The sequence below is a fragment of the Martes martes genome (assembly GCF_963455335.1).
Source record: "Martes martes genome assembly, chromosome: 6".
Taxonomy (NCBI): Eukaryota; Metazoa; Chordata; class Mammalia; order Carnivora; family Mustelidae; genus Martes; species Martes martes.
The window spans coordinates 76,847,254-76,873,651 of record NC_137893.1 but is presented as its reverse complement, the minus strand read 5'-3'; the positions used below and the strand labels follow the sequence as shown (position 1 = coordinate 76,873,651).

General features: G+C 37.3%; 1 protein-coding gene across 2 annotated transcripts in view; it reads right to left on the bottom strand.

Moving 5' to 3' along the window:
- Positions 1–26,398, bottom strand: part of TRDN (triadin) — a 391,091-nt gene that overhangs the window by 129,869 nt on the left and 234,824 nt on the right. For both annotated transcript variants that reach the window (XM_080806278.1, XM_080806279.1), the window contains 6 exons: positions 24,213–24,242; positions 23,454–23,471; positions 20,064–20,096; positions 19,919–19,945; positions 17,820–17,846; positions 8,501–8,548 (listed from right to left, as the gene is read on the bottom strand). In XM_080806278.1, the coding sequence (XP_080662404.1) occupies positions 8,501–8,548; positions 17,820–17,846; positions 19,919–19,945; positions 20,064–20,096; positions 23,454–23,471; positions 24,213–24,242 (183 nt within the window). The remainder of the gene's footprint in view (positions 1–8,500; positions 8,549–17,819; positions 17,847–19,918; positions 19,946–20,063; positions 20,097–23,453; positions 23,472–24,212; positions 24,243–26,398) is intronic.

The window sequence follows — 26,398 nt, the reverse complement described above, 5'->3', positions numbered from 1 at the left end:
GCACCAATTATGACCAAGGTGATAGGCTCCTTCAGATATCTACTAGGGTAAATTATAATTCAGTTGGTCACCTAACATGTGACCTAGCATGACTGTGCAGCTTTCTCTGTGTGTTACAATCTCACTGGCCACCTGTGCATGGCCAGGCCCAACCATCTGGCCTTTGCCCTTAAAAGCTAGTCTGTAAGGCAGAGAGAGGTCACCCTCTCTGTAAGAGGCACAGCCCCGGCTGGTCAGTTTGATTCTTGATGTTTGGCGTGGAATAAAGCTTTGCTTGACCTTCGCTTTGTATCAGTCTCGCTCCTTTAATCACGGACCCTTTAGTGGGGGACCTTTCATTTGGGGGCTCTCCCAGGATTAAATGACAAGAACTGAGCCAGCATCAGAATTTCTGGGAAAAGCCTCTGGAGGTAAGATCTCAGGATCCTGTCTGTCTGTCTGGTTGTGGAGCTCCAGGGTATGGCCCACTGGGGAGAAGCTGGATGCAGCCATGCTCCCCAGGGCTGGAGTGGATGTGGGGACGCCCCTTCCCTCCACTGGTAGATCACCAGGGGGTTTGAGTCCCCCTAGACAGTCACCGTGGGTTTGAGTCCCCCTAGACAGTCACTGGGGGTTCGAGTCCCCCTAGGCGGTCAAGAGATCAAGAAAGTCCCCACCAGTAGCAGGTTCTAGGTAAGGACCGCTGGGCCTGCCATTGTCTTTGTCTTGTCTTTTTGTTGTCTGCCATACTGTTTGTTGTGTTTGAAGGAATGGGGCAAGCAGAGAGTAAGGGGACTCTGACTTTTAATGGCTATAACTGGAGCCAATTGTGGTTAGTCCAACTCAAGACAGAGACTTCAAGGAATATTCCCAAGCAGCTGCCGAAACTCCCTTCATTTCAGGAAAACTCCTGTCTTCTCTGGCCCAACAGGGACTGCCTAGCTCCTCCCCCTTGCTGGCAGGAAAGCGTGGCATCTGCTCCTCTCTTGGAGCTGATGAGCTCTAAAACTGGGAACTCTTTCTCTGCCTTCTGGCGGCACTTTGTTCTGTTCTTCACTGTTGGGAAACAAGAAGAGCACCCCCTGGACCTAACACCCCCCACTCCGGATCTTCCCATCTGGGTCTCAGGTAAACATTCAAAGCAGAGTGGACCCAGGTAGAACATAAATCAGTATTTGAACTAAGTTAAGTTTGTTGGGTTAATTAGAATGGGCATGTCTTTTGAGTTAACAGCAGTAAATGTGAAACTTCAAAGTTTTTACTTAAGGTCAAATAAGCTTGTGTTATTTGTTAAAATCTGTTAGCAAAGAGATGACTAAAACTGATGGTTAATTGTCTGTCTCAGAGTTTTAATGGGTAATTGTTAAAGTAGCTTTCAAAGTCTTTGGTAACCTAAAACTTTAACCAAATGAGATAAACTGCTAGAGCGCTGGTTGCTGGAACTAGGTTTGTGCTTTTGAAATCTGTTGGTAAACATGTTTTGTGCTTAACTGATGCATAAATTTGCTTTCTAAGAATTCTGTTGTAACAGTTCACAATTGGTTAATATTTAGTCTTCACTAGAGATTGAGATGGTTCTAAGAAAATGTAAACGGTTTTCTCTTTGCCTGCCTAGAGTTGTAAATGAGATCTCTGACTCATAAGGCTTTCCCTTGATATGCTAAGTTACTCAGGGAGTACTGCTAAACCAATGACAAACCTTGGGTTACATTTAGGTAAATGCTGTAACTTCTCTAGAGGTTCTATACATTTCCTAAAGTTTAAATGTTTTGATAAGGGTCATTACTTGATATTTAACCATATCTATTCTGAGGTTTTGTCATTTGTAATTGTTTTAATTCTCTTGTAAAATGAATTCCGCCTTAAAGGAAATTCATATGGGAGACTTTCAGGACAAATACAGGTCTTTGATATGTTAAAATCCTGGAACTGAAATGGGTAAGAATTTCCAGAAGTAAGAGCTGCATTCAGACTAAACCAGAATTAGTAACATGGGACTAGATGAATGAAAGATTGTAATGTTGTGTCTCTTGATGTTTTGTCTTATTTTAAGCATTACTGGTTCTGTAATGTTTGCTCTTCCAGACTAGGGAAACTTTTTCTTAAGTTATCTCTAACTTACAGAGATGTAAAAGTACTCACTTGTAAACAAATCAAAGCATTCAACTTTTTCTCTCTATCTGAACCCTCTGAAACCAAAAGGTCTCAGTAAGTATTCTTTCTTCCATGGCAATCAGTCATTTGCATAAGTTCAATAAGAATCTGTTCTCTTTGTAACAGGACACCATTGGAAACACTGGTTATTTTACCAAGGCTTTGACTGGAATGTCATATTTGAAAAAGACTCAGATATGACCAGACAGCTTAAAGGAACTAAGGTTGACTTTATAAAACCTGGAGCCGTAAAGCCCTTTGGAACTGTTGGCCTGATACCTTGTTTACAGAGTTCCCAGCAGCCTCACCAGGTGAGTAAAGAATGTCACTTCCTGGTAGGTACAGGAGCCTCAGGATACTTTGGGTACCTCAGGAAGAGGAATTCACCCAAATTGATAGGTATTGCGGGCATGTCTAATGGCAAGTATGTAGCTTGGCTTCTGGCCCGGAAAGGCTACTAAAAGTTCAACCTAGAGATTCCTTATAAAAAGTTCCAGCAAAGCAGATTCTAAAAGATCTGTATGATCACACTCACTGTTCTTGCTGAGCTTATGTAAATAATTAGGCCGAGTTTGTTTAAACTGGACTTGTTTTTCAAATGAATTAGTCCTGATTTGGCTATCTCTGGAAATGAGGGTTATTTTAGAGAGAAAAATTATGTTTTAATAACACACCTTTATGGATGTTAAATTCTAGACTTGATTGTTTTTAAATGTTTGTTTACCTAAGCTAGACAACTTGAGGTAAACTTCAGAGAAGTTGCATGATAGCTCGTTTAGATGATCTTGCTTTTGCCAGTCAGTCAGCCCCAGACATAAGGAGGAAACTTCAGAAAATTGAAGTATTTGAAAGAAAGAATCTAAGTTAGTGGGAAGAGCAGGAACAGCCACTGAGGACTGTGGGTATGCTTGTGGGGGACGAGAGCTCTCTTACAGACTCCACAGGAAAAAGGGTATCGGGTGTCAGCAATGAAAGCACAGCTTTGTCAGAGCCACACCACTTATTTAGGCTTTGATCTCCACGAGGGAGTTTCTTGGGACGGCGGGCTACTACAGGCTGTGGATACCGCAGTTCGCGGAGATGGTGCAACCTCTCTATGAACTGGTTAAGGGAGGACTCACTATGGTAGAGTGGACAGCTGAGCAAAAGGAGCATTTCGGGAATTACAAACAGCCTTACTGAGTGCCCCAGCATTGGCCATCCCAGATGTTACCAAGCCCTTCCACTTGTATTGGATGAAAAGGCAGGGGTGGCCAAAGGAGATTTGACTCAGACTCTGGGGTCTTGGCAAAGGCCAGTAGCCTATCTTAACAAGAAACTAGATCCAGTAGCGGCTGGGTTCCCCCCTTGCCTCCGCATAATTGCTGCCACGGCCCTCCTGGTCAAGGATGCAAGTAAACTGACTTTGGGTCAAAATCTCATCTTGACCACCACCCACGCTATCGAGGGCCTTCTCCGGACTCCACTGGACTGGTGGATGACAAATGCCCGAGTAACAAGGTATCAGGCCCTCCTCCTCAATGAACCAAAAGTGACCTTCTGGCCCCCGGCGGTGCTAAATCCAGCCACGCTGCTGCCAGAGGAACTGGCTGACCACCCACATGACTGCGGGGAGGTCCTAACCCAAGTCAAAGGAATAAGGCCGGACCTCAGGACATTCCCCTCCCGGATGCGGAGATGACTCTGTTCACAGACTGGGAGTAGCTACATGGTCAATGGAAAGAGGTATGCAGGGGCTGCGGTGGTTTCCCCTGAGCAGGAACTCTGGACAGCAGCCCTGCCACATAGAACCTTGGTGCAAAAAGTGGAGCTGATTGCACTCACCAAGGCAAAGGGCCTATTAACAGCAGAAGGAAAAGGAATTAAAAACAGAGGAGAGATATTGGCTCTCCTCCAGGCTATTTGGGACCCAAAAGAGGTGGCTGCTATGCATTGCCTGGGACACCAAAAGGAAACCAATTAGCAGATCGGGCCATGAAGCAAGCAGCTCGAGAAACAGCACAAGAGCTGGTTACACTCCCAGCTCTGGCCCTACCAGAAAAAACAGACTATTCAGAGGAAGATTTAAAATATTTACAGAAATGGACTAAATTAGACTATGAAGGGAATTGGGCTAAGACTAGAACAGGAAAGTTAATTCTTCCTCGAAGACTAGGAAGAAATTAGTAAGCCAAATACATCAGGGCACTCATTTGGGGACATGCAAGCTTAAGGAGCTAATGGACAAGCAGTTCCAGGTTTCTAAATTAGGGTTTATGGCTCAGGATGTGGTTGATAGATGTGCTCAATGTCAGGTGGTCAATGGGGAAGAACTAGAATGGGAAGAGGGAAAAGATAAAGAGGTAAAGAACCAGGAATTTATTGGGAAATAGATTTTACAGAGATGAAACCAGGAAAATATGGACACAAGTATATGTTACTTTTTGTAGATACCTTTTCAGGCTGGGTAAAGGCTTTTTCTGCCAAACGTGAGATGCAGGAGTGGTAGCCAAAAAGCTACTAGAGGTTTGGGTTACCTCTTGCAATCGGGTCAGACAACAGCCCTGCATTTGTGAGTTCAGTCTCACAGGTATTGGCCAAAGCCGTGGGCACTAATTGGAAACTACATTGTGCCTACTGGCCCCGGGGCCCCAGAGCTCAGGGCAAAGAGAAAGAATGAACCGGACTCTTAAAGAGACCTTGACAAAGTTAATTCTGGAGACCGGTGGTGGAAGGTTGGATCTCCTTCCTTTTGCCCTCCTCAGGGTGTGATGTACACCCTACTTAAACAAGGTGACCCCATTTGAAATAATGTTTGGGAGACACCCCCCCCCCCGCTCTGCCCTTGGCTACAAGAGGTTGCCCTAGCAGAAATGACTGATCAGTTTGCACGCCAGTCATTGCAGGCATTACAGTCTGTCTTAAAAAGAACCCATGCAGGGATCCAGACTGTCCACACTGGGACAAAGACAGAGCTGGAACCACATTCTTACCAACCCCGGGACCTGGTTTGGATATGCCACCACCAAGTGGGAAACTTGGAGCCTCGCTGGAAGGAACCATTTACTGTCATCCTGACCACCCCCACGGCAATAAAAGTAGAAGGCATCAGGGCCTGGATTCACGCGGGTCACGTCAAATGAGCTGAGGACAAGGACGCCCCCTAGAGATGGATGCTGCTGCCAATGGACCCTGCCGATCGTGGACTAAAGCTAAGACTCAAAAAACAATGAGTTCATTGAATTCATTGTTGCTCCTATTGTTAAAGTATAGGTGGGAAATATAGACAATTCGGGCTTGACATAGTATTTCTAGAAAAGGGGGGCTCTGTATAGCCCTAAGAGAGAAATGCTGTTTCTGGGTAAATCACACTGGAGTCATTAAAGACAGTCCAGCAAAAGAGGACATAGAACTGGCTGAAAAGTCAAAGATTTGACTAATCTCCAAAGAAAAGGGGGGAATGTAAGGGCCTATTTAGCCGGAGCGATTCCATTTTGGATTAAACAGTCATTTTGCTGTTTATGTAATAAAACTTAAACTGACCCTGCCCTCCCCCCCAGGGGACTTACTTAAAAACAAATCCCAGAAACCAGTCCCAGGTAACAAAGCCCAAATACAAGGGTGGGTCAGGCCAGGTGGAGACATCCAATGGGGGGGAAGGGGGGGCGCATACTGTCTCCCTAGCTACGAAGGAGTATGGGCCCCGCCTTTTGGGTGCCTTTTGGGCACCAATTCTGACCAAGGTGATAGGTTAGTTCAAATATCTACTGTAGGGTAAATTGTAATTCAATTGGTCACTTATGTGTGACCTAGCATGACTGTGCAGCTTTCTCTGTGTGTTACAATCTCATTGGCCACCTGTGCATGGCCAGGCCCAACCACATGGCCTTTGCCCTTAAAAGCTAGTCTTTAAGGCAGAGAGGGGTCACCTCTTTGTAAGAGACGGCCCTGACCGGTCAGTTTGATTCTCAGTGCTTGGCGTGAAATAAAGCTTTGCTTGACCTTCGCTTTGTATCAGTCTCACTCCTTTGATCATGGACCCATTATTGGGGGACCTAACAAGTTCAGTATCTTTGTTCACTCCAGTTGGATCAGACTGGACTCCAAACTATGTGTGCTTGTATTTCTACTATATTTCTACTCTAAATATCCAGGCTCCAAGTGATTCAGAGTCTGTGCAGGGCTCAGTTACTAGGAGTCAAATTTTTCCTTCTTAACTGTCTCCAGACCATCTTTCACAATCAGGAATTCCGTAAGGCTCAGTATCTGAAATCTAACTCCATGGGAGAGCCAAACAACGGCTATATAGACACCCTTTTAGTCTTACCATTGGCTACCAATTTTGAAACACATGTAGCCTCACTTTTATTCTTGCTTTTAACACATACTAATATCCTGGCTCATATTCACTTACTGGGCTATGTACACTTTATCCTTTCCTAGATTAATGACTTTCTCTGAATCTATATTTAGACCTTTAGCCTTTTCATGATACCATGGCATTAGTCTTTGTGAAACAACCAAGTTTTATCCACATTCCACTTAATGCCAGTAAGTAAAATTGATTTAAAAATAAGACACCATGAAAGAATGAGATACATTAATATGGACTTTGATGAATTTATGGACTCTACCACTAAGGGCACATTGATATCTAGCAAGAGATATCAATGTAACAGGTACTGTAATCACTTATCAAAAATGGCAACACAAATATTAGGTTATTAGAAAAAGATATGATTAGGATTTGAGAGAGGGCACCGATTAATTTCAGTAACTCTAGCTTCTAATTATTACCTTACAAAAAAGTTTATATATTTTCTTTAAATATTCCTTATCTAATTTTTGTCTTACTCTAGACATATACATACTAATTTATCCATTAACATATATTTATGAAATATATTAATTTATATTATAATTAACTAATATATAAATTTATATTGTGTTAATTTATGTCCATGTATTCATTTATATTATATATGTACATATATAAATTGCTTGGTTTTGAGAATGTGGATGTGTTATGTACATTTTATCTCTCCCTAGAGTCCTGATATATATTCTCTTTATAAAGCACATGCAATAAGAGAGTTGTTTGGTTTTTTTTTTAAGATTTTGTTTATTTATTTGACAGACATAGATCACAAGTAGGCAGAGAGGCAGGCAGAGGGAGAGGGAAGCAGGCTCCCTGCTGAGCAGAGAACCCGATGTGGGGCTTGATCCCAGGATCCTGGGATCATGACCTGAACTGAAGGCAGAGGCTGTAACCCACTGAGCCACCCAGGCGCCCCGATAAGAGAGTTTTTTTGGGAAAAAAAACGTTACGGTGTCTTAGTGGAGAATGTGTGAAAAGGTATGTATGTTGGTGTGTGTTTGTGTGTGTGTGTGTGTGTGAGTATAAGTATAAGGCTGTTAAATTGTCCCTTGAGATACTTCTGGCAACACTGGATATATTACTGATTTCATTTCTATCAGTAAAACAGAACCACACATTTTAGAATTGTTCCAGTTTATTTTGAATTGGGAATATGCAAAACTTTTCTTTTTTTTTCCTTTTTGTGTTAAGTTAGACACCATACAATACATCATTAGTTTTTGATGTAGTGTTCAATGATCCATTAGTTACGTTTAACACCCAGTGCTCATCACGACGTGTGCCCTCCTTAATACCTATCACCTGGCCACCCCCACCCCCACCCTATGCCCCTCTGAAACCTTCAGTTTGTTTCCCAGAGTCCATAGTCTCATCACGATGATTATTTTTAATGTATATTAATGTTCTTAAAATATTATTTAAAATGTCTCCTTTTAAAGGGAGTCAATATTCATATAAGTAGTTGCCTCTGATTAGACGTGGCAAGAGAAATAACTTTGAAAACTTAAATTCCAAACTTCCCAATATTTCTTAAAGCAAAATGTCCCCAAATGAGCATTTCAAGGAGCACATTTTCTAATTTAATATTATGCAAGCACAAAGTGAACATTGTTCACATAAGCTCTCTTCGTCCAAGTTTCATCTGTTCAAGCCCTGCCTTCCTAAGGCAGTGTATTGAATTTGGATGCTCTCCAGATGATTGGGATGCTGTTGAGCTTAAATAGCAGCATTTCTTCAATTTTTCAAACACTAACTTGCAATTGGACTATAATTACTAGTTTTAGTTTATCACCCTAAAGGAATGAAACCATTGGCACTAGAACACTGAAGACAAAGACTTGGGAACATGGATACCATAAATCTTGTGCAAAGTAGGTTTGTTTTTGTATCAATGAAATAGTAAAATCAATAAATAAAATTCTTCTGTAAGAACTGAACAATACATTATGTTAGAAACCTTAGCAGAAATAAGCTATAGCCATGACATCTTTTTCTTTAAGCTGCAATTACCTTTTTTAGTTGAGGCAGCACTGGTCTCTTCTTTGGCTCGTTCAGTTTCTGCAAATTCAGATATTAAAGAATGAGACATGGATATCAGAAATGCCAGGTCATTTTCTTAGGATATTCTAAGTCAGGCAAGACTAGAAGTGCCCCAAAGATAAAATATGGCACCTGAGAGCAAAGCAAGCAGCAGAGAAAACCACTCTATAAAGTACTTATATATATTTTTAAGTAATGAACTCTCTTATCTCCCCAAGATACAAATCTGTGGCATTAAATTCTTGCCAGTGTAAGTAGTGGCCATAAAACAAGGTGGCTTATTTCACAAAATACACTGGAATACTAATTAGTTTATATTCAAATCTAAAATGATGTATGAGTTGTGGGGAGGAGGACTTCAAAGGACTTCTTCATTTAACCTTTAATTATGGGGGTGGTAAGCAGTATTTGACCTCAATCAATTAGCTTTATATTATAAAAGATTCACCATAATATTATAGAAAATTCCAATTGAATATTTTTTCTGAGAGACACACAGAGAGAGAGAGAGAGAGAGAGAGAAATAAAAGGCCAAAGTGTATATTTGCAGTTTCTCTGAATATCTAGTATGGAATGTAAAGGATCTGCCTTGAAGACATAATCTGGAATGCTGGTCCTAGTATACAATTTTGGACCTCAAATCAAAGCTAATTAAAGTTTTCTCTAGTTCATAAGAAAACAAGAAAAATAACAAAGAACTGGTGAATATTTACAAATCTTCATCTACTTATTTTACTAACTTTTTTTGGTAATGTTGTTCTCCTTGGTCACCTATATTTTTATGTTTATTTTTATTCTTATTAGTATCTGTATGTATCCCCCTTACTCATATACATTCAGCAGCCGGGGCTCTGGACTCTTCATGTCCCTTTGCCCTCCCTGTGTCACAGACCTTGGGCTGTGAGAAAAATGAGATATCAGAGGAGACCTTCATATCATGTTTAGGCTTTAATTCCATAATATTAGATACCACAAGTTTGCAAGTTGAGCCTGGACAAGAAGTCATGTAAATATCTTCTTCTCCAGGCTGTCTTAAGACCCTGAGCTCCAAGACTGCTCAGACCCCTGACTTTATACACCTTGCAGATAAAGACTTTACACCAATGGTTCTCTAACTAGACCATGCAGCAGAGTCACTCCTCGCGCTGTTAAAACACAGATGCTGAGCCCAGAGGTTTTGATTCCGTGAGTCTGGAGCATGTCCTGAGAATTTACATTTCTAATCAGTTCCCAGGTGATGCTCATGCTTCTAGTCCAGACCATAGTCTGAAAACTGATTACCAAACATGCCCTAAGAGACAATCAAGACATTCTTCTGTGAACCCCATCCCTGTTTACCTCAGTTACCACCATGAGTTTAGGCTTCCAGCAGAAAACAGAATTCACATTTCCTTTTTTTCTTTTTCACATTTCCTTTAAAAACAAAATCTTTCCCAAATCCTTCCAAAGTCAACTCTCCACCACAGTACACACCCCTGCATTAGAATGTGGGCTTTGCTTTCTTCTTTTAACCACACCCAAGCTCCTTAAGGATACTGCGTCACTGCAAGCCATCTTCTAAAATGGAGGTTTGCTTTCCCATCCCCTGCATACCAAAGTGCCTGGAAGTGATGTATATATACTCTTTACTTATTACTTCTTAAAGGTTGTTACCTCCTTATGTCCTCTAAATCCCAGTTCCTTTGAAATACACACTGTGAGGTTGCCCCTGGCTCTATGTCTCTTTTTCATTGTCATTAACTGACCTTATACTCTTGCTCCATCCCACACTGAGTATTTTTACACACAACTGTCATCCTCTCCGTTACTACTGGGGGATTTCATTCAGAACAAGTCTCAGCAAACCATAAGAGACTTTTAATCACAAGAAACAAACTGAGGGTTGCTGGTGTGGGAGGGGGGAAGGGATAGGGTGGCTGGGTGATGGACATTGGGGAGGGTATGTGCTATAGTGAGTGCTGGGAACTGTGTAAGACTGATGATTCACAGACCTGTACCCCTGAAGCAAATAATACATTGCATGTTGAATGAAAGAAAGAAAGAGAGAAAGAAAGGAAGAGAGAAAGAAAGGAAGAAAGAGGAAGAAAAGAAAAGAAAAGAAAGAAAGAAAGGAAGGAAGGAAGAAAGGAAGGAAGAAGGACAAATCTCAGACACAGCTGCACATTAGAATAAGCTGGGGGCTGTTATCAGTCAATGACTTTCAGATGTAGTAGGCCTAGGCTGGGCTACAAAGCTTTGAAAGCTCTGAGATTCTGAGTTAGTGAGTCTGGGATGAGGCCTGGCTATTCATATATTTGGAAGCTTCCCAAGATAATCTAATATTTAACGAGGATCAGGTGTCACTTACACACACTGTTCATATGCCTGTTTCATCTCTGATTTCCTTGGCCTCCTCACTTCTAAACATTGGACTCCAGTTCTCTGCTCACTACCACTTGCCAACATATGCTTTACTTCTCTGCTGTCAGAATTCTGATCCCCCAAATCCTGTGCTCTGGCACCATTGCACCATTCTTCCCTTCACATCTCGCTCATTCCTTTCTCACTGCTCCAGATCTCCCTCGTGTCCTCACTTTTACTCTTAGGAAGTTAATATATAAATGAGCCATGGTGCAATCACTCACTTCATGTCTGCTTTTATAGTCATCAGCTATAGTAATCCCCCAGCCTGCTTTTATTTATTTTTTTAATTTTGGGTTTTTTTTTTAAGATTTTATTTATTCGCTTTAGAGAGCACACAAGCAGGGGGGAGGGGCAGAGGATGACGCAGGCTCCTGGCTGAGCAGGGAGTCCGATGTAGGCACTTGATCCCAGGATCCTGAGATCATGACCTGAGCTGAAGGAAGACGCTTAACCTACTGAGCCACCCAGGCACCCATCCCAGGCTGCTTTTAAACTGTTAGGTGGCTAAAGACATCAGATATTTATTCTTTCACTGTTCTAAAGGCAAGAAATCCAAAATGAAGATGTCGTCTGGCCATTCCCTGAAGCTATTTCTGAATTCTCCTGGAAAGAATCCTTCCTCGCTTCTTCTTAGCTTCTGGTGGTTGCTGACAACACTTGGCATTTACTAGTTTATAGCTGCATCACCCCAATTTCTCCTTTCTCCCACTTCTCTTCTGTTTATATGTATCCACATGTCTCCAAATCTCCCTCTTCTTTTTTTTTTTTTAAAGATTTATTTATTTGTTTGACAGATAGAGATCACAAGTAGGCAGAGAGAGAGAGAGGAGGAAGCAGGCCCCCTGCTGAGCAGAGAGCCCGATGTGGGGCTCGATCCCAGGACCCTGAGATCATGACCTGAGCTGAAGGCAGAGGCTTTAACCCACTGAGCCACCCAGGCGCCCCCAAATCTCCCTCTTCTTATAAGACACCAGTCACTGGATTCAGGGCCCACTCTCATCCAGTATGACCTCATCCTAACTTGCTTACTTCTCTAAAGACCCTATTTTGAAATAAGGTCACACTCATGGGCACTGACTTAGGACTTTAACATATCCTTTGGCGGAGAGGACACAATTCAATCCATTCAGTCCATTATACCCCCATACACCCTTTATGCTTGCCACCTGAGCAGTCATCCAAACTTCCAAACTGAAGGAAGGCCCTCACGCGGCTGCAGACCTCTCCTGAATGTCTCAGTTCGGTATTTAAGTGGGAGCTCAGCACTGACCAGCAATATTAGCACAGAACTAGGGAGGTTGTTCTCCCATGCTAGACAACTGGCTCATGCATTCTCTCCCCTCCTCAAGCTTCCAGTATCCTGCAGTGTAGAGAGAAGCTGCTATTGAGAGATTCAGAGAGAAAATAAAAGCACACTAGAGCCCCTCATATTTTCCCTGGCACCAGCACACACCTGCACCATTTGTTTTCTTTTCCATCCCAAAGGAGGACCAATCCCTGCCCCATATTTAATACCAGTCCAGCCTGCATCTGCACCTTCTTTTGCCAAGTGAAGGCCTTGCTTCTTGCAAATATTACTTTTATGTGCTACCTCATCAGTTTTCCACTTCAGTGATACTTTTGGAAACATAATATGTCACTCTTGATAACTGCAGACAACCACGTCCTTCACTTCTATCTGCCCCCGAGCCCAGCTGCTCATCTCTCCGTGGTCCATCACAGAGGCCAGGAAGCTGCAACCCGATGTCACCACTTCTATCTCTTCATGCTCTGGGCTTTTAAAACCTGATTAATTATGAAAAATATTATAGAAAGGAGAGGCATAAAAAATATATCATATGTATGTGCACATTTTAAAGAATGGTAATAAAAAACGTGGACACCTTTATAACATCCTGTGAGCATAAAAATAAAACATTGCCAAAGCCTTTGAAACCTTCCACTACCTCATGCCTTTCCCTCCATCTCAGAATTATTATTGTCTTAAATTTTGTATTAATCATTTCTCTATTTTTCAGTAGAGTTTTTTTAATTACATGTACTTATCTCTAAACAAAAATAAGACCATTTTATATAGATCAAATTATATAGTTTAGTGAGATAACTATAAAAATTGATTTCTACTGTAAAATTCTTGTAACTTGTTTCTTTCAAAACATCATATTGAGATGCAGTGTCAAAATAGGTAAAGCAGTTATTAGATTAGGGTAGCTCTAGTGACTTTGGAAGCTTATATAAACAAACCAAAGCCCGAGTCATCTAGATTTTTCTGGAATCTGAATCTTGATAACTGAATCTGGAATCTGGGATCTTTAGTTCTTAATTAAAAGTTAATTTTCCCAAATAAGACAAACACTTAAGTGCTAGCCAATTAAATTATTTCTTGGCTTTGCGTCTGTGTCTTCTTAAACCTCTGCCCTAGCCACTGCCTATGAGCACCTCTAAGTACTTTTTCATTCTTGGCACTGTTTGATTCAAATTGTTTGCTTAAATGAATTCAGTTTAACCTTTTACAGAAGCCATGTTGACATGAGTAGCTGTAGTTGATTATCAATTTTAACTGTTGTATACTATTCCTACACACACACACACACACACACACATATATATACATATATATTCACACACACTCTAATAATTATACAAATTCTCCTGCTAATGGACATTAGGTCATGTATGATTTTGTGCTGTTCAAGTAACCCTGCTAAGAACATTCACACATATGTCTCCTGGTACACATGTGCAAGAATTTTCTTAGAAGTGAAATTACTGGGTCATAGCATTTGCTCATGTTTAATTTTTCCATATAAATGCCACAATGTTTCTCCAAATTTTACATTCATACCAACAGTGCATGTGAGAGTTTCTACAGCTTCATATCATTATCATTATCAGAATAATCATTTTTCTCTTTTTTGGTCAATCTGGCATGTGTGCAACAGTATCTTATTCTGTTTTTAATTAAAATTCCATTATTCTAAGAGACTGAACATCTTTTGATATGTTTATAAGCCATTTGTGGAGGTTGTTTTTTTTTTTTTTTTTGATGCTTACTTATATATTTTTGTCCATTTGTTTTCCTGCTCACTATCAAGTTCTTTGTCTTGTTTTTCATTTTGGGAGTTATTTATTTTTTTGCTACTTAACTCTTGTTACTTATATGCACTACAAATATCTTTTCCAAGTGTGTATCTTTTCTTAGAATTATATCAGTATTATTTTGAATTTATTCAGTCAGCATTTTCTGTGATTTGGGTTGTGATCTTGCAATTTAGTATCCAAACTGAGCAAGTGAAAGGAGGTGCTAGTAATAATTATTCTGAAATGGTATGAATATGAATATGAAGATTGTCTTAACCAACTGAGGTTCATGGTCGTACATGTCATCCAATCTGTGTTCTAGACCCACCTCATTAATATCAGATCTGTTTTTCAGGCCCGTAGATATTCCCCCCAGTAACTTTCGTGTGTGTATATATGTGTGTATATATGTGTATATATATATGTGTATATGTTAGAAGAGTAGCTGGGGACAATTTATATATATAATTTATATATATACATACATACATATAAATTATATATATAATTATACATATATACATATATAATTACATATATGTATATATATGTGTGTGTATATATGTGTGTGTGTGTATATATACATATATATATGTCTAACGAAATTAAAAAGGACTTTTTTTTTTCTTTTTAAAAAAGTAATCTTTACACCCAATATGGGGCTCAAACTCACAACCCCAAGATCAAGTCACATGCTCCACTGACTAAGCCAGCCAGGTGACCCAAAGAGACTTTATTTTAAAATTATTTTAAAATTCTGTGTACTAGCTTTTCCTGAAGAATGCTGCAATGTGTTAGTAGATCAAGTGATGGACATCTGACTCACATATTTAGGTACTGAAATGTAGTTAAGACGATAAACATAGGCTTGGTGGCTGAGCATACCACAAATCTAATGCAGTGAGAATATCAGGGGAAGAAAAATGCCTGACAATGCCATTTCATATAAATTTCATATAATAAAGTTCATATAATTTCATATAAATTTGAACAATTAAAAATGGCAATTCAAAATGGCTAGTCACTTTTGGTCACTAATCTGGTCTTTAGAGCCTTTTTTGCTCAAAATTCAAACTGAGCAGAGGCTGGGAGAACATGTACATGGACTACATGATCAGAGCCCTGTGGTCCTTGATATGAAGAAGGAAGTAATATATAGCAGTGTTTCCCAAGGTTTTGAGGCACTGTGGTCACTGAAGTGTCCTTGGGGGAAGAAAAGGTACATTGTGGTCAATTATATTTGCTAATCATTATCTACTATTCCCTCTTTAAGATTCACCCAGGAGAATGTTAAGGATCTGAAATGACCAAGGGCTTAAAAATCTGTTTGTTGTGTCCTCTTCCTGCTTGGAAATGGAAAAGTCATAGCATCAACTCCTATGTGGCTATCCAGCATGTGGGAAAGCAGGTACAGTGCACTGTGGAGAAAGGAACTGGATATGTTGAGGCATTTCTGTACATCCTATGATAAAGGAATTTGTGTTGATTTGCAGAAGTTGTAAATCTAGGTTTGGCATACCTGCTTGGTCTAAGGTAGTCTTCCTCCAACCACATAATCTCTGACACATAACTTTGTATGTAGCAGTATTAAGTGCCCTTCCACAGTACTACATCATTGAACCTGGAAGATTTCCCTTTTCTTCAAGTTCACGATAACCAGCATCCTGAACTGATACAGTTTCCAAGTGTGTCTATGTTCTCCAGTATTTTTCCTACAGTAATTTTGGTTTCCTCAAGACCTAGAAGAAATGGTTCCACAACACCAACTTAATTGACATTTTAATGATTTCCTTGAATGAAGTGCTAATGCCAAATTACCTTTTATTTTTCCCATAGCAGTCAATCTCACCTCTCCTCTTTAATTCAATACCATGCAATTGTATCACAAAAATACTTAATTTATCTTAAGTAAGCTATACATCTCACTCTCATTTGCTCTCATAGTATAATATAAAATCATATCCCAAATGTTTAGGTTATATACACAAACCTATGTGTACCACGCCAAATGGGTAATTTTAGGAATTTTAAGAGTATTTTTAATGATATGCAATCTTTACATTAGGCAATAACTTTATAAATGGCCCACTGTATACAAAAGATGTGAAAAAATTCCTCTGTTGTATGGTTTCAAGACTGAAAAGCAATTCTTAGTAGAAGAAATGGATGGTCATGTTGTTAATACAGAATTTAAACAATTTATGAATTATCTCTTATTTTTTTATTGAAGGATAATGCACATGTTAGGTCTAAATATCTCAACCATATGGAGAGTTGAGAATTAATTCTTTTGAAACTTTTATATTGGGTCTAAGATGATTTAGCAACCTAATTTGCTAATTTCCTGCAAAAGATGCTGATCTCTTCAGAACTTGATTGGATAGTGTGCTTCATAGATAGCAGAACTTAGAGAGTAGTTTTATTGCAAATCAACATTTTTATCTATATGTCACATTTTTCTAGGAAGAGAATGTTCATTTTTAGCATAATCTTCAATCTAAAGTTCTCTACCACTGCTGCAAAATTATCAGTTTTGTTTTATATATTTTCTTGATTATGCACTTCTACAGACTAAGTATTAGCATACTGAAGATTCCATAATACAGAGTTCCAATCAGCTTTACATTCAACTAAAAATTTTCATGAAAATATAAATGGAATTTTAGATTCATATTATACCTCTCAATCAAAGTCTATAATGCCTATGTAAACACTTCCAACTGTAATTTTTTAAAAGACATTCTCACCAAGTTACCCAAGATTATATTTTCACCAATGATATACTCCATCTCAAAATCTTGGCACTAAGTAAAACATGCATCTGTTTTATGTATTAGTACCATCATTAATACCTTTGCAGTTCTAAACCAAATGAAAAATATAATCATACTTCTATCATGCATAAAACTGAGATTTGACCTAAATATTAGAGAAGCTAAAAGTGTATTTTTTTCTAAAATCAAATACATGTCATTATACCTAGAGTAATTTTTATTAGTGACAATCTTTAGGTTGTTCATCTAATGGAGAAAAACCATCAAAGAAACCAGCATTTGTCCCCAAGCATACTGTCAAAGTTAATATTGATGTAAATGCCGTGGTATCAGTTATCAGTCAACATTCATAATCTGAAGATATGAGCCTTAAAAGGAAATTATGACATTACATGAGAAGAAGTTAAAATTGCTGGGGGCTTCATTTCATTAAAGACACAATGAGGGCACCTGGGTGCCTCAGTGGGTTAGGCCTCTGCCTTTGGCTCAGGTCATGATCTCGGGGTCCTAGGATTGAGGCCCTCGTTGGACTCTCTGCTCAGCGGGAAACCTGCTTCCCCCATTCTCTCTGCCTGTCTCTCTGCCTACTTGTGATCTCTGTCTGTTAAAAAAATAAATAAAATCTTAAAAAAAAAAAAAAAGACACAATGACTTTCACCAATAGGCAAATTATCTTGCCTACTGGTTTGGTCAAGTGATTAATTATTAGGAAAATTAAGTCTGATGTTTCTAAGAAACTGAAGAGATCATTTATTGTGCAAAATAAGAAACAAAAATACAACTACTCAAAAAGGAGTTATGATCTGGACAAATTAACATTTGCAAATGAAAATAAATTTTAAGAAGAATAAATTCACAGAAAGAGTTGAATAATTATGTATATTATCTCAACACAACAAATATTAATAGCAAGAAACATTTGGTAAGCCAGCCTCAAAAAATTAGCATTAGCCTTGTCTATAGCAGAAAACTTAAATTAGTAAGCATCTGAAATATGCTCTTTTCATTTTTGTAAGTTTTATTCAACATACTTGCTTTTACTTGTTTTTCACTTGGAGCTGTTAAAACAAGGAACAATAAAGTCTAAATTAATTACAAGTTCACTCTCTCGCTAAAATAGTTTTAAAGTTATTTAAAATTTTTTAAAGATTGTATTATAACCTTGGAAACCAAGTAAAACATAGAAATGAGAAGGAGAAAATACAACACTGTGCCATTTTCTTTCGTATACTATAAATTTGAGCCATGAACCACAGATTTTTCTTTTTTTACATTTATACATCATCTCTCAACACAGAATGCTCATTCGCAACTTACTCATTTTGTTTTGCCTTTTAAATTAGCTAAGAATCTGATTGTTTTTATATACAAGTCAGGGCATTTTCCTTAAGGTGGTATGAAAAGAACAAAGTGAACTGATAAATTATCCAATGGTTTCAATTGTTAAAATGCAGCTAATTACTGCCAAGCTGCTACACTGTAATCATACCCTGAAATGAACAGATAATGATTTCAAGCAACTTAAGTTATTGTATTTTGTCAGATTTAATATTAGACAATAATGGTTAGCTATTAATATTCTTGAAACCGATTATACCCATTGTCATTCTGCATGTTTCTCCATGTTTATGTTTCTATGATACATATACTCTAGTTTTTTGCATATGTGCACAAATGAGAATATGTGTTTGGCCCACCTGTGGGAATGTTACTCACAAATGAACAAATACTCTGTCATCTGGGAGGGGGACAAAAACATTCTTTTCCAAAGGATAAATAGTACCAATGTTAAGGTGAAATGGTGAAATCTGATCATTTCCTCTTGGGAATTATTTAAAAGTCATTCCCATTTAAATTTTTTTTAAATGTGGTTATTCTATTTGGTGTTTCTTCTTTCATTTAACAAACCATTATCAAGTGTCTACTGTGTGCCTGCCATTATAATAAGCACTCTAATTTCTATTTAAAATGGACAAAAGAAAAGGTAATGTGATTATAACGGTATAATAAGTCCTATTATAAAGGAGAGAGGATGATGCTATGGGCCCTAGTTGGAGGAATAACTAAATGGATTTGAGTTGTCTGAGGAAGTTTTATAAACTTAGAAGAAGAAGAAACGTAGCTTTTAACCTGTGGTTTGCTCTGGGCTGTGGGGGTAGGGAGCAGTGGGAAACAGTTGAGCTATATTTGTAAGGTTGGTTATTTACATAACACTGAGTAAATGCAATTTCCATTTAAATACAATAAAACGGAAAGAGCAACTAATGGACATTATATGAATCTGTGACCACCTATACCCATACACACACACATACACATATAAAAACTCAGTAAAGTTCTGTGAGTAGAAATCTGAAGGCAAAATCAACACGTAATATTTTTAAATGCAGTCCATAAAATAAGATTTAGAAACTTGCATTTATTTCCATTTGAAACAACTAATAGGGCAGACTAAATGCTAGAAACCTTTGAGAAAACCATTTGGTATTTGTACCAACTGCATTTTTAGGTGTGTTTATTTGTACGTGTGTTTTACTGATTGTCTGATTCTCAATTCAATTTTCCCCCATTACAATATAAATGTATTGAGGGCAAAATCTACCTCTACTTTCATTGCAGCTCCCCTGAGTACTCAAGAAATGTCATTAAGTAACATTTTGAATAGGGAGAGGATATTTGCTGAACTAAATATTCCATATTTTAGAAGTAAAGCAATATTTGATTCATTTACAGAAAGTGTGTGTTTTTTTCTTGTTTTGTTTTGTTTTTGTTATTTGACACTCAACAGCGCTTCTCAAACACTGCTTTGACAGATTCCCTGGGGATCTTAGGAAGTTTTGGATTCTGATTCTGGTCCAGGCTGCAGCCAGAGACACTGTATTTCTAACAACCTGATGCTACTGGTTTACAGGACACTCATTGGGTAACAAGAATGTAACATATTATTTGGCTTCTGTTTTCTAAAACTGCATTGACGTTAACTCTATGTCAAGAACTTGAAATAAAGACCATGAAGTGAAGGGATTTCCTGCCCTCCCCTGGCATGCTCCTTACCCCCTGTCTGAGGCTGCAGCCTTAATAAACATTGGATATCAGGTAGAAAGAACCCAGGAAGGTCAGTCTAACTCACCCGAATGTTCCTTCTTTGATGACTTTGCTGTATCAAACAAGAAAAGAAAAAAGCCAACATTTAAGCTATTCTATTGCAGTTCAATATTCAATTGCAAATTAAATAATAAAATGAAAGCAAGACAGAGGAATTTAAAAACGGTTACCTGGTTCCACATGTTTTTCTTTCTTTTCCTGTTCTGAAACATATTATTATTATTATTATTATGATTCTAATTTTATATGTCCCAATTTAATTGTTTTAACCACAGAGAAATATGTAAGTGTTAATACTGGACTGCAGCAACTAATAAAACAAATAAACTAATAAAACTTATAAAACAAATCTTTCCTTCTTTTCCATTTACTGAGTTCCCTCACATAACAGCATAAAAATATCCTATGTAAGAGGAACTAAAATTTTTCATGGATAATACACCCCCCAAGTTAAAAGGAATCTATAAAAAATGGAAAATAATTAATGTGCCCTTATATTAGATCAACATGAAATAAATTTTCATGTTGGATAAAAAATGGATAAATTTTGACCAAAATTTATAAATGGATAAAAATGGACAGATTTCCTATGGACATCCTCTTTATAGGTGAAATCTTCTTATATTGAAAAGTTATTTGTTTAGCTAAGACAAAGACTTTGCTGAGGCAAACTGAAGATACCAAAATAGATTGAATTTTCAGTGGAAAACAAAACACGCTTCCCTTCTTTTAGGACAAATGTTCCTTGTAGAGTCCTTATTAGGTAGTATTTCTTTTTAAGAACCCATTTTTGTCAATATTATGAGAGACAAAGCATTATTCTGGCCTCTAGAGTAAGATGACACATATTATAATAAGAACTAATTTTATACAAAGTGCAAGTACTAATTTTATACCAAACGCTATTATCTGCAATTCTATTTTTTATTTTGCCTTGACAAGCTTGTCAAATTAAAAGAAGATTTTCAAGAAATGTTTTAACAGAAGTAGCTTATTATCAGATTTTTTGAAGGAAAGGTATGGGGAGATTATTTTAAAGTTTCATTCAATGAATACATTTTGGGGACTAGAAGATGTGTATGCTGAAAGAATTCTAAGAACTATATTTTAGAAACATAGAGGGCTATCAAATCTTCCATGGTCATCTCATCAATCTCTGAAGTGTACAATTTCATTTATCAAGGGTCTAGTCATGTAAGTATAAGAAGTGAGTTAACCACTCACAAGGAGAATGTAGGCAGTAAAACAAAAAAATGACTTGACCAAGTGTCACATATCAGAAAGAAGATATTTAGGTGACTTAGCTAAAATTAAACATGGTGAGAACATTACCAAAAGTTGTTTGAAAACATGGGGTAATTAAATGTGTTGCTTAATCTTTTGCTGAACTGAAGCAACCTTCATGTAATATTTCTAAGAAATTGCAAAGTGATGAGAGTTGGAAAAATACTAGAAGTCGATCTGGGTATGTATCAAAATTGAATTCCAACTACATGTTATATTACAAAGCTAAAATAAGGGCCTTCCAGTCACATCCGAAAGCCATCATATAAACAGAAAAATACCTGTGCTAATTTGGAACAATGTGAAGAAAAAGGTTGTTGAGGATAATTATTATTATGTAGGCTAATTCAGAATGTAATTATTGAATTATCTTTAATAAATACAAATTAAGGTAACTTTTAATTTGACAGGAACTAACGAATCCTATCTATGATTGATTTTTTTTTACTTTTTATTTGAAAAAATTATAGATCACAAGAATATTCAAAAATATGTGTGTGATGGTCCCATGTTTTGCCACCAGGATTTATTTTAAATTTAAAAAAGAACGACTTCTTAATTGTGAAAACTAGAAAAGTAGAAGCAAAATAAGAATATAGGGATGGACATATACAACTGAATGAAGCAATCTTAAAGACAAAAAATCTAAATCAAACAAATTCAAAGTTACAACAATCAACAAGAATAAAAGCAAGTCTAGTGGCATCTAGTGTCTCAGTCAGTTGAGCGTCTGACTCTTGGTTTCAGCTCAGGTCATAGTCTAGTGGGTCCTGGGATCCAGCCCCAAGTAGCGCTCCCTCCCCCCAGCAGGGAGTCAGCTTCCCCTCTCTTTCTTCTTCTGCCCCTCCCTGCCTTTCACTCTCCACCTGAGCATTTGAACTCTCTCTCAAATAAATAAATCTTAAAAAAGAAGCAGAGTACTCTAGATGAAAAACCAGAGCAAATACGTTAATTTAAAGAGAATTATTAGTTGTTTAGAGGAAAATTCTTTTTCTTTTTGCTAATACTGCCCAAGTCGCAATCCACTGAACTTCTCAATGAAGGAAGCAGTTGGGGTGTAAATGAATGCCCAGGATGGCCTTTTTTTTCTTAAATGAAATATACCAGTGCTCCGAAGATTGCCAAGGAGATGCAGTGTGTCTGTGAGATCTTTTAAATTACATAGCCTGCAATAAAGTGAGGGCCTTACGGTTATAGATATATAATTTAACATCATTTTTCACATCTCTGGTTTTCCTCCATTTTCCTGTTGGTGCAATGGTTTATAGAGTTTTTCTGTATCCAAGAGCCAGTGCTCATCAGCAGCTGTGCATACACATAAATCTGAAACTGAAGGAACACATACTTCTCTATAGATAGATTGCTCCCCCTGGCTGAGTTGTACTATAATTTCATGATTCATCCCACAGAATATTTTAGAGCATTTTTATGATATAGAATGCCTCAGTGTCCTAACCTTTTGCAGGGTCAAAACATACATAAAATTTTCAAAAAAGTGATGTATATTTTAAAACAGATTTTTTTAAAATATCACTGGGATCCTTTAAAACTGCATTTCTGGCAATGTGATGATTTTTAATGGCTGATTGAGCAAGGTTAAGTTGGGAGTTTTTTGTTCCCATTTGTTCAACATGTCCTAATTTCTTCAGAGGAAAGTATGTATTTGCAAAAGATACAACCTCAAGGCATCTAGCTTTACTGTTAGCAAACAGCTTTAACACGGTGTTAGAGCAACAGTGGATACTGCTGAAGGCATGTATTCCAAGCAATGCTATTACACAGAACTCAGAGTGTTTTGGGGGGAAATCACATTAAGAATGAAATGTCACATATCACATGAACATGCCAAAATACTTATGGATTACAAGAAGAAAGATAATGGGAAAGAGGTTATCAAACCAGCCCAAAAAAGAACTTCCACCCAGTCTTTTTTAAGGACTGAGAACAAACCAGATTACAGGGACTAAGTTTACATTAACAGTTTTGGTTAGTGAAATGAACTTGTATTTTTGGTTATGAGGCTGTGGATAATATCATTAGACAATTGTATGAATATGGAAAAGGACTTTAAGAATGACTGCTGTGGTTTTCAGTCCCTCTGACCCTCAGGTTGTATATTTTTTCATTCTAACAAAAAAACATCAAGTACAGTTCACATGCATAAAATATAAAAAAGAGATATTCAAAACTACAAGTCTAAATATACCAGCAGGCCAATAATAATTGTAAAGAGAAAAACACATATACACAAATACAATTTACATGCATTTCCTTACTTTTTCCCTTGGGGTGTTCTGTTGAAAGAAATGAAAATAAAACAAACAAAACAACAACAACAAAAAAACAATTGGTCTTATGCTCTTAAAACCTTCAAAGATAAAATTACTCCCCCAACATGTTGACTAGACTATAATTTTTCCAACCCCTCCCCCCATTCTCTCTCTTCAAATTTCAGTGTTGGTCTGAGGTATTGCCAATTACTACCAAAGGTGTTTCCAGAATTTGAGTGCAAAACATTACAATGAATCAACCTAGGATTACACTGTTTAGCCACGTTCAATGATTTATACCTTGCAGTCTTCTTAAACACAGGCGAACACATAATCACATACAAGCAAATACGAAAGAAACAGGTATCTTTGCCAGATGAGTTATGATTCTACTCAAGACTTAATAGGAATATTTCAGTTCCTAATTGATGCTGGTGTATCCAAGATCAATTGAATTTATGCTTTCTAGTAAAATAAATGCTTGATACTGAACATTGTTCAATTTCTTGTCAAGTGAACATTTCTTTGAAAACAATTATTGTGAAAAAGTGAACATATGCAGTATTTCTTTTTTATTTTGCCAAATAAATCTCATAGCAACAGTGTCATTGAAGATTTGACTCTTTCCTTCAAATTCCTTCTCTCTCTCTCTTTCTTTCTCTCCCCTATCCCATATATAGTTTTTTCTTCTATAATCGTCCTTTAAGAAGGCGGCAATTTGGTATTCAACAAATATAAGACAGAAAAGGAAAATATTTCCAATACCTTCTACAGGGGTTTTTGTTTTCTTAGAATCTGAAAACACAAAGATAAATTATTGATAAAGCAGATATCATTAATTAACAACTTATTAGTTTACAATAAAATGCCAAATACTCTGAAATAACCTTCTGTAAAGTAGACTGATCTCATAATGTATTTCTAGAATATGGGGCTTAAGGAGAAAGTACTCTGTTTTTGAGAAGTGAGTATTAGAGTGCGGCAGTACGTAAGAAATTTTCTGAAATAGAAAGACTACAAAAAAATGACAGAGATGAAAGGAAATACCCACATCAGTTTGCACAGAGATTATATCGTGCCTATCAAAGCTAATAACCTTTTAATAGAAAGTCAAGTTGAGCCAATATACAGTCTGCTTCCATAAAGATGGGCTGAAGCCTGTGAATTTAGTCTGTGGTTTCTTCATTTGCTCAATCTAAAGCCACTGAGATCACCTGCTTTGCCCTCCCTGAGTAATCAATATATTTACAATACAAATATTCAATTATTTCTATTATACTGGGGAAAAAAACAGGTTGAGGTCAGCTCAAAGGTTACTGATGAATGCATCATATTTAGTAGCTGTTATGGAGTAATGTGTATTCAGTGGTCAGCAGACATCTCTCTTATTTTTAGTCTTTTGGATATTCAGCCTAGATCTGGAAATTTTATTACTTTTTAGTATTTAGGTCATGCAACTTTCTGTTCCTATAACTTGAAAATAAAATAAGAGGGTTTTGACCCCATTTATTTTAGAATAGAGGCATCTAAAATTTCTGCTCAGAAATATTTTATTTATCTTCTGTGGTTTTCCTTTACCTCTTCTGTAACTTGACTTTGAAATTTTCTGGCTATTACTGAAATTATAATTGTAATAATGAGCTATAAGTTGATAATTGCAAAAGGTAGATAAACTGTTCTCTGGCTGATAATTATACACTTGGCGGAGTTGTATGCCTTATAAGGGAAGTGTTTGGTACTTCACAGTGAAGTAATAGAGCTAAAATGTTTGAAGATGACAATGGGAATTTATTCGTGAAAGGCAGTTAGATGGTCAACTAAGTTGTTTTATGAAAAATGATAACCAATGACAGCAATAGTGAAGTAGAAGTAAAAACTCACTTCCATAGAAACAGAAGCTAGACACATACTTTAGGAAACCAATTTGAGAAAGAATCCTGAGGAAGTCATAAAAATGAGCATACTTTTTGATGTAGTAATTCCACTTCTAGAAATCCAAAGAGAAAAATGCTGAATTATCACAAAAATATATAAAGGAAAAAGCATTTTTCATGACATTGTTTTATATGTGTAAATAATGAGAATATTAAACAGTACTTTCTGAGCAGGATTGGAACTGATAAAGAATTCATTAACATCCGCATAATAGAAAAATAGAGCCATTCAAGTGATATTTTTGCAATGTCTTCTCTGTGAGTTTCTAATTATTCTCTAATAGGGGTATGTTTCATGTGTAAGGGAAAAACAAACCTTATTTTGAAAAATAATAAATCCTTGGAACAAAACATTTGCTTTTTTACTAAATATCTATTAAATATTATTATGTCCAGCATGGCACAGTAAAAAAAATACTAAAGCAGATTTCTTTTAATATCCTTTCTTCCCTCTCAAAAAATATTTTTCTTGATATTTAGTTTCTCATCTGGTACTATAACTGAGTAGGCTAAATTTGCCATCTAAAATGTGCTTTGCAAGCAATTTTTCATTCATTTCCTTCATGAGTAATTACCCTAAACAGATAAGCAAATAATTCAAATATATAGAAAAATATTACATAAAACAATTTCATATAAGAATATGACAAATATCCTGTTATTAATATGCCTAATAATTAACAATGCAGACCCCGATTCTTATAACACAATAGCTGCAACGATGAAGTGGAAAGTTCAATGATCTTTGTAAGTTCTCCATTCATTTGGCTCCAGTATGCTGGAGTAGGATTTCTGCTTGCCCAGAAGGTCATGTGACTCCCACTAAGTCTAGTGTACAGACAATATGGAAAACCCAGGAAGATCATGAGGAGCACATGGTCATTCAGGAGTACAGTTGAAAGAAAGCTTGGGAAGGCTGATGAGACAGACAGGATAAAATGTGGCAGGTAAGAAGACTATTTCTACCCCCACACCTCTATTCTCTGACTAGATGCTGGTGTGGGGTCGATAAGGAAA